Source organism: Dendropsophus ebraccatus, chromosome 8, assembly GCF_027789765.1.
Source record: "Dendropsophus ebraccatus isolate aDenEbr1 chromosome 8, aDenEbr1.pat, whole genome shotgun sequence".
In the NCBI taxonomy this organism is placed as follows: Eukaryota; Metazoa; Chordata; class Amphibia; order Anura; family Hylidae; genus Dendropsophus; species Dendropsophus ebraccatus.
The window spans coordinates 11,783,243-11,800,628 of NC_091461.1; the positions used below are offsets into that span (position 1 = coordinate 11,783,243).

Below are 17,386 nucleotides of genomic sequence, written 5' to 3' on the forward strand. Positions count from 1 at the left end.
CCGCCGCAGCGCACACTGAACTCAGAAGCGACGTGCTGCCCGGGACTTCCCCAGGATGCTGCGGATCTGTCGGGGGCGGGGGCGGAGGTGACACTGACACTCTTGTGATCGCAAGCAAACGCTGCTTGCGGTCACAAGAGTGATTGACAGGGCGGGAAGCCTATGGCTTCTCGCGCTGTCAATCAGCACACTACATTTAACTGGAAGCGATTGTTGCGATCGCTTCCAGTTAAAAAGATAGGTGCTGCACCCGAGTGGGCCCCCCGGGAGCACGGGGCCCCGGCTGGGCTTGCTGGCTGGAGACCACATGGCTGCAGTCTCCAGCCCTGTGTCCCCTGACAGGGGGCGGGGCCCACTCCAGCTCGGGGCCCACCGGGGGTTTCCCCGACCCCCCGGTGGCCCAGTCCGAGCCTGCCTATATATGACTGCTATAAGGTGTCTACATTCTAATACAATACAGTAGAACACCTATGAAGTACTGTGTGCCCCTTTTGCAACAACGGCCATGACTAATAGGAAATTTACGTTGTAGTGCAGTCTATGGGATCCCGGCCGGAGTGTATACACATAGTATACGCTCTGGCCAGGATCACTAGCGGCCGTACAAAAAAACTGACATGTCAGTATTGTGTGGCCACTATTCATTGCGGTTCCAGACGCACTTCTTATTGTGTTCAATGCTTCCTCAGGGGATTATCATACTATCCTTGTCCCAGTAGTGGGGTCTCCCACCTCCCTGGTCTTGTTTTTAATGTGTTTTTTTTTTTGTGATGGATTTAATAAAGCTTTGTTATAATTTTTGAAATTCTGAGTGATTCATGTGTATTACAAGGAGCACACAGTACTTCATAGGTATTCTATGTTACAAATATAGGCACGGAATGCCATTTCTTATGCTAGTATCAAATAATATTTTCCTAGGAATATAGGTGTCCTCATAATACAATACAGTATCCACATAAAACCACCATATAGTGTCCATATAAGACTGCTATAGGATGTCCACACACTAATACAAAACATTCTCTACATAATACCCCATATAGTGCCCATATAAGACTGATATTAGATGTATACATAATAATACAATGCAGTATCTATAGAATACCCCATATAGTGCCCATATAAGACTGATATTAGATGTCTACATACTAATACAAAACATTGTCTACATAATACCCCATATAGTGTCTATATAAGACTGCTATAAGATGTCTACATACTAACACAAAACATTGTCTACATAATATCAGTATAAAGTGCACATATATGATTACTATTAGATGTCTACATACTAATACAATACAGTTTCTATGTAATACCCCCATATTGTGCCCATATAAGACTGCTATAAGATGTCTACATACTAATACAATACAGTATCTACATAATATCACCATATAGTGCCCATGTAGGACTCCTTTAAGATGTCTACATAACACAATACAGTATCTGCGTAATACCCCCATATAGTGCCCATATAAAACTGCTATAAGATGGCTACATAATTATACAATACAGTATCTACATAATACCCCCATATAGTGCCCATATAAAACTGCTATAAGATGGCTACATAATTATACAATACAGTATCTACATAATACCCCCATATAGTGCCCATATAAAACTGCTATAAGATGGCTACATAATTATACAATACAGTATCTACATAATACCCCCATATAGTGCCCATATAAAACTGCTATAAGATGGCTACATAATTATACAATACAGTATCTACATAATACCCCCATATAGTGCCCATATAAAACTGCTATAAGATGGCTACATAATTATACAATACAGTATTTACATAATACCCCCATATAGTGCTCATAAGACATCTATAAGATGGTTTAATCACCTGTACAGTACAGGAGTAGGTGACTCCCCCGGCTTCCAGCACAGCCCAACAAAAACCAGGACTACATAATTACTTAGCTGAACTTACCGAGTGTGGATTGGACTCTATGGATGGGCTAGTATATTACACAGTGTTAAGGGGTTAATATACTTACAACATAAAGAAGTATTATACATAGACAGTGAGATAGACAAGACTATAAAACTGCTCGGTAATTTATAGAATAATGTGCAGTTCCACACATGAGCACTAGATGGGGGTAGGGAGCTGCAGATGATCCTGCTCTTCATACACTGTATATTCGGCTGTACTGTCACCACTATTTTTAGGATAATGATGTTCGCCCTGAAAAATTACATTTCGGTCGTAGCGTTGACGCCCTACCGAGACAATAATAACCGTAAGCAGCGACGGCGTCTACAACAACTTATCCTCCACTGTAAATATAGACAAAATAGGAAAAAATCTCCGAGTATAATCTGTATAATACAGAAACCGCTCTTCATGTCTGATAGTAAAGAATCAGGAACAGACCGAGCCATGAAGTGCAAAACGGGAAGGTTTTATAGGAAGAGATGCGAAATACTGGAGATACTGTGGGTCAATGCACAGGGAGAGACGTCTGCTTAGTCCGTGTGCCATAGAGACTGATCCTGCAGATAGCCCTATAGAGGGTGAGATACGGGGCACCCGTGGGACACTATAGGGTGCAAATATTTCTACCATAAGGGATGGTAGTGAATAGGATTACTTAGAAGACTTTAGTTACTCACAGCTGGTTGTGCTGCGATTCCCTATAGCAGGGTGTAAGGTATACAGTTATTTCTCTGGCTGGGAGTGTGCCCGCTTATATACACCAGTTAGACTAGACCTCCATCCATGCTCCAGCCCGGACTCACTGATTGGTTCCTGATGCCAAGTTTGGGCTTGAGGACTCCTCTTACAGAGCTTTCTAGAAGGGAAGGTCATGTGACCTACTTCTCATACACTTACAGAGTATCCAGCACAGAGAATATTACCATTGCACATATACCTCAGTGTATGTACGTATTAGGCAGCACAAAGAGATGCATGTTAGGTATACATATATACAATACCCATATAGGACAACCTGCATTATTTTGCATTAGGGAGATGGGGTCCTGAGAGACTACCACTGCTCAGAGAGGCATTGTGTGTTGGAATATATGTCTGAGATCAGATTAGAAAAAAACATGGTTACTGTTGTCCAAAAACAGCGCCACATCTGTCCACAGGTTGTATGTGGTATTGCAGCTCAACTGTTTTTACTTTAGTGGTGCTCAGCCACAATACCAAGCACAACCCATGCACTGGTTTATCCCTGTAATTGGATGAAACCAGTCATTTATTAGAATGTTGCTATAGGAATCACCTCTTCTCTATGTATTGGCCCCATAGACACCTCCCTGGCCATTTAATCCGATTGCCAATATACCATAATACTACAACAGGGTGCACTGCAATACAAGCGTAATATTACAAGCAATTGCCTATATATATTTGTCCACCAGGTGGTGCTGTGCTATGTTGTATTCTGCCCCATAATATCACCTCCTAGCAGTCACCGGCTATACCTTTTATTTTTTACTTCTCTGAGCATTGAAACTTTGCAGTTTTTATTTTGTTCGGCTTACAGGTGGCAACACTCTCCGTCTCAACAATGAAGTCAGATAAACAATACTTTTATTTCTTTTTAAGTCTGTGATAATAATAGGAATCACAGTAAAGTGAAAACATTTTAATTTCCAAGTGCAACCCCTGTTTCTGTGTTACTAGATGGTTGTATGCATAAATTATTACAGCGCCATCTGGTGGCCAAAATTAGAAAATCCTTGTCTGTGCCCTAAAAAGGTTGCACAGGATTATAAGAGTGCTGTATATTATTATTATTATTATTATTATTATTATTATTATTATTATTATTATTATTATTATTATTATTATTATTATTATTATTATTATTATTATTATTATTATTAATATTATTATTATTATTATTATTATTATTTATTAATAATAATTAATTATTTTTTTACTTAAAACAGTGACACACCTGCACAGAGGGGATGTGGGGTATTGCAGTGTACCCCGATTCACTTCAAAGGAGCTGCAGTACCAGGCACAGCCATGGACAGGGATAGCACTGTTTTATTTTTTTATTTTATTTATTTTTTAAGGACACCCCTGACAAATAGCTGATTTTGGTTAAAGGTTATGCCGCTCTTAGTTCTGGCCTATGGGGGGGGGGGGGGGGAGTTGGGGTCCCACATTTGGTACAGGGCCGCTTTAATAGGACAACTAGGTAGAGTTACAGGAACAGCCCCTGATTTCAGTGCAGTCATAGATTTATACCTGGGGGTAGAGACATGAAAGTTTTGCTCAGTTGGGGGTCGGATTGTTTAGACCTATAAACTAGTGAAGAGCAAAGCGAGTTAAGCAAAGCTGAAAGGGCGGCAAGAGTTAGCAAAAATGTGCTTTGGTAACAAGACAAATTTTTGCAAGCTTTGTTTTTTAAAAAAAATGTATGCTCACCTGTCCGCACTCACCCGGTGTCCTCCTTCTCTGGTCTCAGGTGTCTTTAGCCTTCTCCAGCACCCTCAGCCAATCACTGACTGGGATGGGAAAGCGCCACGGCCAGTGATTGGCTGAGCAGGCTGTCACTCTACAGGCAAAACTTGCTCAGCCAATCATTGTTCTGTCTCAGTCAGTCACTGATTGGCCGCAGCTCTGTCCTCTCTCAGTCACTGATTGGCCGCAGCTCTGTCCTCTCTCAGTCACTGATTGGCCGCAGCTCTGTCCTCTCTCAGTCACTGACTGGCCGTGGCTTTGTCCGATCTCAGTCACTGATTTGCTGAGGGTGCTGGAGGAGACTAAAGACACTGGAGACACAGAGGAGCATGGACAGGTAAGTATTGCTGAGTAAACTGTTTCACTGAGTAAACTGTTTCACTGTTTCATTTCGGCTTGAAAGTTCGTGAATTTTGCTTAAAAAAATTGCAAACCTGCCAAACAGAATTTTTTTTAAATTTACTCATCTCTGCTCTAAACCCAAGTCACTGGTCACAACATCAATGTATAATACTCTGCTATTCTTTCTTTGCAGCCGTATTGTTCTTTACATCTACACTTAAAGGTGTCTGAAAATCCCTACACGACTGGGAACATCGCCAGCCGGGACACAGCTCCGGGCATCATCGTGGCTTCAGGTACCTTGTCTTACAGGGTAATAGTACAGTATAGATCTGCAGCAGAGCTGAGTTTGTCATTCGGTGATATGCCAATGGATGAACACAGAACTGCCAGTAACCCTTCTTTACTTTTCTTTTCTTTTCTATTACTTCTGTTCACTTTTCTAGTGCATCAGCACCTTAGTATTATGATCTATGGATATAGATGGCCTATGATAATGAAGTCAGCATTAATATACATTATACATGGTGGTGCGAAGTGTTTAAGATCCAATATCCCTGGTGGCCTATGGTGATTTATTGGTATACAAATATAATTTATAGTGCAGGAGGCTTTGGGGTTATTGATGGTTATCAGATGGATCCAGATCTCTGTGCAGAAACATGGCCGATCAGATGGATCCAGATCACTATAGAGATACATGGCCAGTCAGATGGATCCAGATCTCTATAGAGAAACATGGCCGCCCAGATGGATCCAGATCCCTTTGGAGAAACATGGCCGGTCAGAAGGATTCAGATCTCTGTAGAGAAACATGGCTGGTCAGATGGATCCTGATGTCTGTGGAGGAACGTGACCGGTGAGATGGGTCTAAATCTCTATAGGGAAATATGGCGGCTCAGATGGAGCCAGATCTTTAGAGAAACATGGCCAGTCAGATGGAGCCAGATCTCTGTGGAGGAACATGCCCAGTTAGATGGAGCCAGATCTCTGTGGCACCATACTGATGGAGGGGCATAGTTTGGCACAAGCAGCATGAAATCCATGAGCCCTTCCTTTTGAGTAATGGTGGGGGAATGTTTACTTGGTGCTCCCTGACAACTCTGATACCTGTGAATGGACTTTTTGACAGCATTGGGGCAATATCCCCCATAGCAGCTGTTTCTCCAATGGCAGTAGGAGAACATCAGCAGGACAATCCACCATCCACAAGGGTCCTATACAGTCAGGCATTGGCTCCAGGAACATGACCCCAGTTCTCCTGACCTTTCTGGGATTAGGTAGCTCGGGCTGTTCAGAATATGTCAGGATATCATCTAATGTGCAGTGACTGGTAGGCGACCATGTCCACATGGGCCGATATTCCTGCAGAACAATCATCACCTAGTGGGATCTATGATATGGTGAATTGGCATAATTCTGGAGACCAAAGGAGGATCATCACACTAATAGATGGGGGTGTAAGGTTATATAAGACTATCTTTAAGAAATTAATGCAGCTTGAGCATGCTCACGTCTGATTGTCAGGTATTTTAATACCAGTGGCTGAAGAAGTTGGATGCAGCCCTAGAGAGTCCAGAAAACATGGATACAGACATATGTTATAGGCTGTATCTATGTTTTCCTGAACTCCCTAGGGCTGCATCCAACTTCTTTGGCCACTAGTAATCAAATGCCGAACGATCGGACTAGAACATACAGCGCTTATCTTCATTATCTATACATTCCATATAAGAAGGTGTATATATATATATATATATATATATATATATATATATATATATATGCTCTTTCTCTATATATGGTCTGCAGGAGGAAGCTCTCTATACCTATACGGTCTATATAGGAGGAAGCTCTCTCTATATATATGAGGAAGCTCTCTATATGTATATGACCTATAGGAGGAAGCTCTCTATATCTATATGATGTATAGGAGGAAGCTCTCTATATCTATATGATGTATAGGAGGAAGCTCTCTATATCTATATGATCTATAGGAGGAAGCTATCTGTATATATATTATATGATCTATAGGAGTGGACTCTATATTTATATAATGTATAGGAGGAAGCTCTCTATATCCATATGATGTATAGGAGGAAGCTCTCTATATCTATATGATCTATAGGAGGAAGCTCTCTATATCTATATGATGTATAGGAGGAAGCTCTCTATATCTATATGATCTATAGGAGGAAGCTATCTGTATATATATTATATGATCTATAGGAGTGGACTCTATATTTATATAATGTATAGGAGGAAGCTCTCTATATCCATATGATGTATATGAGGGAGCGCTCTTTATATCTATATGATCTATAGGAGGATGCTATCTATATCTATATGATGTATAGGAGGAAGCTCTCTATATCTATATGATGTATAGGAGGAAGCTCTCTATATCTATATGATGTATAGGAGGAAGCTCTCTATATCTATATGATGTATAGGAGGAAGCTCTCTATATCTATATGATGTATAGGAGGAAGCTCTTTATCTATATGATGATATGTCTGCTTTTCTGTAGAATAGTTGCGTCATGTCACCTCCTCCTATCCCCTAAACCGCCATTGTGTCTCTCCAGGGAACATTGGATCAGAGTTAACAGAGAGTGATATCAGCATGTTCATTTCCTCCGATGCCGGCAATACATGGAGACAGGTAAATATAATTGTGACATATGTTGCCTGTAACAAACACTTTTCCAGCGCTGACCCTGTGAATGACAAGAACTCCGCAGGGCAAATGATGGCTGTCACCAGCTCCAGGCGGAGGCGGCAGAATAATGCCGGGCTGGCTGAAAACTCAATCTAATGAAGACATAGGGGCGCGGGACACCAGGGGAGGCGACACCACACTGCGGGGGCATCGCTGTCTCATATAAAATAGCAGAGTGTGCCGCCTGCAAACACAATGACAGCAAAGACACCAAAGATTTGAGGAAAGGGGCTGCAAAGGTTTCATAGGAGGAAAGTAATAAATATTAGATACAGTAGGAAATATCAGAGAGAATTTTATTCTTACAGTGTAAAGAATAGGTAAAGGAGAAGATAACAAAACGTCTCACCATCCTGCTGGGTGCCGACTGGTGTTCAGACCCTTTTATAGTTCTGTGACGTTGCATTCAAAAAGGTTTGTAGGCCCGGACCGAAGTCCCGAGGGGTCCTAATCTATCTATGGGGCACAATGGACAACTTCTCATTACAGGCTTAACATATCCTTCATCTTGTCTCCTGAAATCCCTTAAAGGAGAAGTCCGTTGGAAATGTTTATTAAAGTATTGTATTACCCCCCAAAAGTTATACAAATTACCAATATACACTTATTACAGGAAATGCTTATAAAGTGCTTTTTTCCCTGCAATTACTACTGCATCAAGGCTTCACTTCCTGGATAACATGGTGATGTCACTTCCTGAATAATATGGTGATGTCACTTTCTGGATAACATGGTGATGTCACTTCCTGGATAACATGGTGATGTCACTTCCTGGATAACATGGTGATGTCACTTCCTGGATTACATGGTGATGTCAGGTCCTGGATAGCATGGTGATGTCACGACTCCCAGAGCTGTGCGGGCTGCGGCTGCTTGACAGGATGATGGCAGGGGGACACTGAGGCACACAGAGCACTGGATGAACACTGAGCACCCCTCTGCCATCATCCTCTCCAGCAGCCACAGCCCGCACAGCTTTGGGAGTCGGGTCGTGACATCACCATTTCATTCAGGAAGTGACATCACCATGTTATCCAGGAAGTGATATCACCATGTTATCCAGGAAGTGAAGCCTTGATGCAGTAGTAAGTGCAGGGAAAGAATCACTTTATAAGCATTTGCCGTAATAAGTGTATATTGGTGATTTGCAGTCTGTACCTGAGGAGGCGCTGTTGCCTCTGCTCCCTGCTGTCTGTACCTGAGGAGGCACCGTTGTCTCCGCTCCCTGCTGTCTGTACCTGAGGAGGAGCTGTTGTCTCCGCTTCCTGCTGTCTGTACCTGAGGAGGCGCCGTTGTCTCCGCTCCCTGCTGTATGTACCTGAGGAGGCGCCGTTGTCTCCGCTCCCTGCTGTCTGTACCTGAGGAGGCGCCGTTGTCTCTGCTCCCTGCTGTCTGTACCTGAGGAGGCGCTGTTGTCTCCGCTTCCTGCTGTCTGTACCTGAGGAGGCGCCGTTGTCTCCGCTCCCTGCTGTATGTACCTGAGGAGGCGCCGTTGTCTCCGCTCCCTGCTGTCTGTACCTGAGGAGGCGCCGTTGTCTCCGCTCCCTGCTGTCTGTACCTGAGGAGGCGCCGTTGTCTCCGCTCCCTGCTGTCTGTACCTGAGGAGGCACCGTTGTCTCCGCTTCCTGCTGTCTGTACCTGAGAAGGCGCCGTTGTCTCCGCTCCCTGCTGTCTGTACCTGTGAATTAGGAGGCGAAGCTTCCTGATCTGTCTCCAGTGTGACACCCAGTGTAATGTGATTCTGTGGTGCCGTCTCCTAATGCACAGGTACGCTCAGCAGTAGAGTTGATCGAACCTCGGGAAATCCTAGGTTCGATCGAACTCGACCATTCACGAACCTGACGCATTTGATTGCTGATGTCTTCCCGTCCGTGGGGAAGGAGGAGAGTTCACGGGTACCGCCTGGAATTCCGGGATTCAGCCTATTACCTAGGCTGAATCCCAGAATTCCAGTCGGAACCCGGGCTGTCTCCTCCTTCCCCACGGAGCAGGCAGGCATCAGCAATCTAATGCAGCAGGTTCATGAATGGTGGAGTTTGATCGAACCTAGGATTTCCCGAGGTTCGATCAACTCCACTCAGCAGCAGAGACAACAGCAGTAACACCTCCAGTAAGGTTTTCCATCACCAAATTCAAAATAAAAATAATAAAAAAAAATGACTCTTGTATCATGGTCGCTGTATATACAGATACAGGTGCTTTATAGATCGGCGTAGGGAACCTTGCCTCAGCAGCTGTTGCAAAACTACAACTCCCCATCATACATGGACAGTCAAAGATAAAACTTTGGCTGTGCAGACATGATGGGAGTTGTAGTTCTGCAACAACTGGGGAGCCAAGGTTCCCTACCCCTGCACATAGTAGGTGAGGTGTATATAAATGTGATATATATTTGGAGAGGGCAGACACTATAGACACTGGACACTCTATTGTGTGTCTCCCCCCATCCCAGACTGGTGTCACCATGTACCCCTCTGCCCCCCTCTCCACTCCAGACTGGGCACCCTTCACCCTCTCCCCAGACTGGGCACCCTTCATCCCCCTTCCCAGACTGGGCACCCTTCACCCCCTTCCCAGACTGGGCACCCTTCACCCTCTCCCCAGACTGGGCACCCTTCATCCCCCTCCCCAGACTGGGCACCCTTCACCCCCTTCCCAGACTGGGCACCCTTCACCCTCTCCCCAGACTGGGCACCCTTCATCCCCCTTCCCAGACTGGGCACCCTTCACCCCCTTCCCAGACTGGGCACCCTTCACCCTCTCCCCAGACTGGGCACCCTTCATCCCCCTCCCCAGACTGGGCACCCTTCACCCTCTCCCCAGACTGGGCACCCTTCACCCTCTCCCCAGACTGGGCACCCTTCACCCCCTCCCCAGACTGGGCACCCTTCACCCCCCTCCCCACACTCCTCCCACACAACTGTATTTTCTTTCTTCCTCCTCCATAGTGCAGTATACATACTGGACCTGCCGTGACATCATAGTCACATGTCAAGGTCCTTCACCATCTCTTTCCTGTACTGTCTCCTGGCTGCTGTTTAGCCCTGATTTGTGCAAAATCTCTGTGAAAACGCAGCAATTTTGTGCACATTATAGCAAAACAGCAGCCAGGAGACAGTACAGTATGGGAAATACCTCTGCTGATCAAGTTAAAATCATCGCCTGTCTCCCCACACTGACAGAGGGCAGGAGGCTTCCAGGCTGCCTCATTCTTGTCTATAAACTGGCTGCCTGCTCAGCCAATCACTGGCCATGGCTCTATCCTGTCTCTGTCAGTGATTGGCCGAACGGGTTGTAGGTTGCCGAAAACACTAAAGACTTGGAGAAGGACACTGGAGGAGCGTGGACAGCTGAGAAAATGTGTTTTTTTGTTTTGTTTTCAGATCTTTTAAAATTTGTTCTGGACTTTGCAAAAAATTTGTTAGATACCAAACTTTACGCAAATTTCATGAGCAAATCTCGATTCGGAAGTTCAGTTCACTCATCTCTAATAAATAGAAGAATGATATGAAAACAGGATGCAAGAGCAAGGAATACATTCTAACAGGTTATTATATTTTGGAAGGCAGGCAGCTAAGGGAAAACATTATGTGACTTTCTTTCTAGTCAATTAAGATTTATCCAAAATGTATACAAATAAATATATAATCTCCGGCCTCTGTGCCCCAATATGGCCGATACCCGACATCAGAGCAGCCGGAGCCCCGTCCTCCTCTCCTCCCGGCATCGCTCATTAATATTTCATCTAAGTTACTTAACAAAAACCTAGGAGGTCCCGGGCGGCTCCAGGGTCCTTGCGCAGGACTGTGCACTGATTTGCCATAAACAGACTGTTTTTGTTTTTTTTTTTGTATAGTTTTTGCCTCAGGCTTCTTCTAGTTTCCTCCACCTGTAAGTCCTCTGAGCATCTGCGGATCACATGAATGTTGAAGGGAACCTTGTGCTGTTTGGCTTTGAACTGTGCGAGAACATGAAGTGTTTGATACCGACGCTGCCCGCAGGAATGGTTCTTGTTGTTTTGTTTTTAATCTCTTTAAAACTTTTTGTATCGTTTAGATCTTTGAAGAGGAGCACAGCGTCTTGTACCTGGATCAAGGTGGAGTCCTGGTGGCCATGAAGCACACCTCTCTGCCCATCCGCCATCTGTGGTGAGCATTACTTATCTTGTATGGGGTCTTCAGTTACATTTTGTCTTTGGTCACATCCATGCTGTATCCTGCAAGTTGCTTTGTGTAATGTCTCCCAAAGGTGTACTGACAAATGCTCGATTGACAGCTCTTACAAGTTCCCATAATGCAATGTATTTCGATGGAATATAGTAAAATAGCATGGCGTAATATAGCACGGTCCCACTTTGTATTGACAATTGAGTGTCTGAAGTCCCCTTCTCTCTTTAGTCCCTTTATGACTATGTTTAAAGAGGGAAAGAGGGTAAGGAGGAAGAAGCAGCTTTAAAAACTAATGCAGATGAAACTGCTTCTCCTCCTCCCCTCTCATAGCATAAATTCTTACAGAGTTAGAGGAGTCAACATGCTGTGAGAGGGGAGGGGGAGGAGCAGCAGTAAAGAACACATTGTAAAGCTCTGACATCAAACCACCAGGAGTTCCTCTCTGTATACAAAATGGCTATCCTGGAGAGACAAGTAGAACAGGTAGAAAAGTATAGAGGGGGGTGTAGAGGGCTGCTGCTCTTCCTGACTCCTTATAGCAGACGTACAGAATTAAGAGTCAATGTGAGAAGGGAGGAGCAGTACAGAGTACATTGCACAGCTCATCAGATCAGACATCAAAGCCAGCAAGATGTTTGCCCCAAAATAACTGTTTCTCCTGGGGAGACATTATCAATGAAGATGAATATCTGTGGCTGAAGAAGTTGGATACAGCCATAAATAATCTGGAAAAACACAGATACACCTATAGGCTTCAGGCTGCATGCATGTTTTCCAGGACTTCCTGGCACTGCATCCAATGTCTTCCACTGGTATTCAACTGCTCAACGATTATCAATGTAGCATTGGAAAGGGGTACAATGGGGGGATGCAGCTGCAAATGCTGCTTCTCTTCCCTTCTTATAGCATACACACTTAGGCCATGTTCACACAACATATATTTTCGTAAAAGTACGGCTGTTGTTGCAATTGGCAACAACGGACGTACTTTTTACGAAAATATATATTGCTTTGCCTTCTATGGAATCCCGGCCGGAGCATATACACATAGTATACGCTCCGGCCAGGATCCCTCACAATGTTTTAGAAAACTGACATGTCAGTTTTCTGCGGCCGCTATTCATTGAATAGGATGGATGTGCCCGCATCAGAACTCTGCAGCTGCAAAGATCATCCGTCCGGTACTGCAGTACCGGTCGAGATGATCTTTTCAGAGACCGGCCGTTCCCATACGTAGTCTGCACATAGCCTTACTGAGCATGCTATGAGAGGGGGGAAGGAGGAGCAGAAGCAAAGAACATATAGCACAGCTTTGACACCACCACAAGCTCATCCATTCCGCAAAATGTTTCCTCTAAAGAATTGATTCTGCTATGGAGACAATATAAATATAGAAGAATAAGGTGGTTGATGCATCTGGCATCTATAGCATCCAGACTAATAGGAACAGAATTATCTTCGTATAAGAGAGGAGGGACACCACACAACAATTTGCACAGTTGTGACATCACATCACTAGGGTATCACCCATTTAGCAAAATAATGAGAAGGCAACTTCATAACCAGTGTTGCGTGTTTGCTTTGTACAGGCTACTAGCCCTATATCTAAATACCCTGACTAGGGCAGAGTGGCTTGTTGGCGCCCCCATCAGTCACATGACCTACCCATTCCTAGTTATAGGTAGCAGTAAGTCGAAGAGCTCAGGCTACTGTGCACAATCCGCACTTCCATTCTGTGCCGGTGTTAAACTTTTAATTAGTTACAGCGAGACTTAGGACGGCTTCCTCCTCCCACCATCTTTTCGGTTAAGTAGTCAACACAAAGGTGTCAATCAAACCGAGCAGAAAAGTTCTTGTAGGAACTCTCATCTGCCGCCGCTCTGCTTTGTGCTGACTTCCTTGAGCACCTTAAAAAGAACCCTTATTAGTTTTTTTTTTTTTTTCCTCCCTCTTGCCGGCATAAAAGAAAAGCAATAGAGATCTTGGAGGAAGACGAGAGAAGCCTCCAGGGCTCTTGTACATGCTGTGTAATCTAATCAAACACCTCATCCATTATATCCACATAATAAGGCGAGGGCTTCAGACGCTGCGGTGAATCATGCTGCCTCTTGTATTTTTTAATGCTTTTTTATTTTTATTTTCCTGTATTTTTTGGGTTGGTTATTTGATACCTGATGAATTTTCCTACTGTGTGGGCACAATCTGCAAGAAGCCGACACCTCCCCAGTAGGTCAACAGTCAACGTTTCCAATAAAATCCCTCCGTACCTCTCATCAATCATGTCCTCAGGGTCTCCAAACTTACAGTGTAAAGAAATAATTCCCGTAGTAGTGAAGCACACTACTTTTACTTTTTTCTTTTTGTATATTATCTTACCCTTTTAAAAAAGAAGTCTGGGGGAGGCAAAACAACTATTTCAGGCCATGGGTGGGGGAACCTAACAAAGAGGTCATACTTACCTGTCCCAGTGCCCATGCAGTGCTGTGTCGCGTCCCGCTCCTGGTCCCCAGTCGGCTGTCTTCTCAGCTACCCCCCCCCCCCCCCCGGCTATGACACAAATCGGCTGATCAGGCTAAATTCCACCCGTTAGTGACGTTTCAGCCATGTCGTGACATACACGGAACCCAAGAGAAGATGACACCTGGCAGGCAATGGGAGCCCAGTCATGTGGCACAACGCGGGCACAGGGACAGGTAAGCTTAGTGCCTTTTTATTTCCCCCCCCCACCCCCTGCCCATAATGATTCCCCCACCCTCCCCGCTGGACGTTTCCTTTAAGGGGGATGGAAGAGAAACTGATAAATATAAATTTTTGGGTCCAGAGCTATAACAGGAGGACCCAAAAGTACAATCTGTAACTAGGCGCCTACCTACTATGTGCCTTTTATATTTCTGGGGTCTTCTTATGTGACAGAAGGGACATTGGTCCCCTAAAGTTGAGACCACCCCTTATGAAGCCTTCAAGTTCTACTTGAATGTAACTATAAATTCACTCAGAGAAAAAGGGTAGAAAGGGCTATTGAGAAGGACCGGAGATCTCATGGGTGAATAAGGAAAGGTAGAAACCTGCTCACCTGGTGGTGTGGCACTGAGGGTACAACACCCAATAGGGCTCAAAGATGTCGTTCTAAAAAGGAGTTTGTTATGGCTTCCGAAGGTACAAGCGGTTTGGGGATGTCAGATTGTGGGTACAGAGAAGCTATGTCTACCTTGGCAGCTAACTTTAGAAACCTATGAGTTTCTATGGTAACAGACAACAAACAAATGCTGTTGTAGTCTGATTCTGCAGTCATGTTTTCTTCTGTTCTCCTTTCTATCCCATTGAATGTGTGTTAGTATAAAAATGGGAACAGATATAAGGGAGTATGACTGTAGGATGACACATTTAATATGTTTGGTGATCTCCTGGGTTTTCCTCGATTCATGTCAGGAAAAAGAAAGATTGGGCATATTGGGGTTGAACTCCCAATTGCTTTAGTTCTCAAGGAAATTGGCTCTTACCAGAGGAGGCTGGCATCAGCTTGTCCTGTTTGTCTATTCAGAATACTTGGGCACATGTATGGGAGGATTGGAGGGATAGGCATCTACAGTATAATGTATGGCTAGCTTCAGTGCATAGTTTATGTGCTGGAGGTCCACCCAGGAATATAGAGAAGAGGTCTCAATAAGACTTTGGTGCCTAAAGGCCTCTCTATAACAAAAAAGTCACCAGTATTATAAGAGGCAGTAGTAAGTATATAGATTTTACATTGCGTCAGAACTTACAAGATATACGACTGACTCCGCTAGTGGTTACCGTCATCTTTATGAAGGTTACTGTGACCTTCTGTTCTCTTGTGCTACACATTTGCCTAGTGACCTGGTCTTAACCTGTAAAAAAAAAAAAAAAACAACAACAACACCCCAATTTCCAAAACACAAAGATATTGGTTGATTTTCAGCAATCCTCCACCTATTTGTATATTGGTTACAACAACCCATGTTCTGATATGTCATAGCAATGTTTGAACCAGTCGTGGTCTGAACATTCAAAAGAATGAGCCTGGAGAGGTCAGCGCTTGGGGGCCCTAGTACACGGAGTGATAAACGTCCGAATTGGGCCAATTATCACTCTGTGTAATAGAGACAGCGATCAGCTGATGACAACGATCATCGGCTGATCGTTGGTTTAGGTTTGGACCTAAAATCATTGAGCGCCGACCGTTCATCACAACGTGTAATAGCGATGCGCGGCTGACCTGATACCTTTCCTCTCCCCGCTCCCGGTCTTCTCTCCTGTGCTTCCCAGTCCCGGTCTGAGCCACCTGTCAGGATGCTCAGATGCTGCAGCCGCAGGGACGCTGCGGAGCACAAGAGAGAAGACAGGGAGTGGGGAGAGGTAAGCTGTACTGGCTACTTTGTCAAGTGTCATATCTCAAACTTATTTCTTACCAGTAGGCTTAAACTTATGGAACAGATTCGTAATGTACTTTCCTGATTCTCCTTGCAGGCTGAGCTTTGATGAAGGGCGATCCTGGAGTAAATATACCTTCACCTCCAATCCTCTCTTCGTGGATGGCGTTTTGGGGGAGCCAGGGGAGGAGACATTGATTATGACGTAAGTTTATAGAAAATATTTATTTTTATGTATTTTTTTAACCTAAGGGCGGCCATTTGGGAGACAAGCTCAGACCTCCTCTCAGTAAAGATTGTACAGAAGGGTGTGTGCTATATGGCAGCTGCAATGAGTGGGAGCTGATGGACTGATGCAGGTGTGTGCTTTATGGCAGCTGCAATGAGTGGGAGCTGATGGACTGATGCAGGTGTGTGCTTTATGGCAGCTGCAATGAGTGGGAGCTGATGGACTGATGCAGGGTGTGTGCTATATGGCAGCTGCAATGAGTGGGAGCTTATGGACTGATGCAGGGTGTGTGCTTTATGGCAGCTGCAATGAGTGAGAGCTTATGGACTGATGCAGGGTGTGTGCTTTATGGCAGCTGCAATGAGTGGGAGCTGATGGACTGATGCAGGGTGTGTGCTTTATGGCAGCTACAATGAGTGGGAGCTGATGGACTGATGCAGGATGTGTGCTTTATGGCAGCTGCAATGAGTGGGAGCTGATGGACTGATGCAGGTGTGTGCTTTATGGCAGCTGCAATGAGTGGGAGCTGATGGACTGATGCAGGTGTGTGCTTTATGGCAGCTGCAATGAGTGGGAGCTGATGGACTGATGCAGGTGTGTGCTTTATGGCAGCTGCAATGAGTGGGAGCTGATGGACTGATGCAGGTGTGTGCTTTATGGCAGCTGCAATGAGTGGGAGCTGATGGACTGATGCAGGTGTGTGCTATATGGCAGCTGCAATGAGTGGGAGCTGATGGACTAATACAGGGTGTGTGCGCTTTATGGCAGTTGCAATGAGTGGGAGCTGATGGACTGATGCAGGTGTGTGCTTTATGGCAGCTGCAATGAGTGGGAGCTGATGGACTGATGCAGTCTCTAGGAAAGGAGACTTCATACAGAGCTTTATCTAAACCTCTAGTTTAGCTCTAGTCAACTCACACAATGTCTTATGAGGAGGAGATGGCTCTGTTCAGTCTGTCTCAATCCATATGGCAAAGCTGAGAAGAGAACTGCAGAAAATAGCATAACAGAGATGACTATAAACAGATTCAGAGCCTCTTCTGCTAACAAGATCTAAGGGAGGAAGAGCCCAATCCTG

At 44.7% G+C, this 17,386-nt stretch overlaps 1 protein-coding gene across 5 annotated transcripts in view; it reads left to right on the plus strand.

Moving 5' to 3' along the window:
- The window catches only part of LOC138799057 (VPS10 domain-containing receptor SorCS1-like), a 473,569-nt gene that overhangs the window by 365,290 nt on the left and 90,893 nt on the right, over positions 1–17,386 (plus strand). For all 5 annotated transcript variants that reach the window (XM_069979808.1, XM_069979809.1, XM_069979810.1 and 2 more), the window contains exons 11-14: positions 4,992–5,094; positions 7,386–7,462; positions 11,576–11,667; positions 16,177–16,284. In XM_069979808.1, the coding sequence (XP_069835909.1) occupies positions 4,992–5,094; positions 7,386–7,462; positions 11,576–11,667; positions 16,177–16,284 (380 nt within the window). The remainder of the gene's footprint in view (positions 1–4,991; positions 5,095–7,385; positions 7,463–11,575; positions 11,668–16,176; positions 16,285–17,386) is intronic.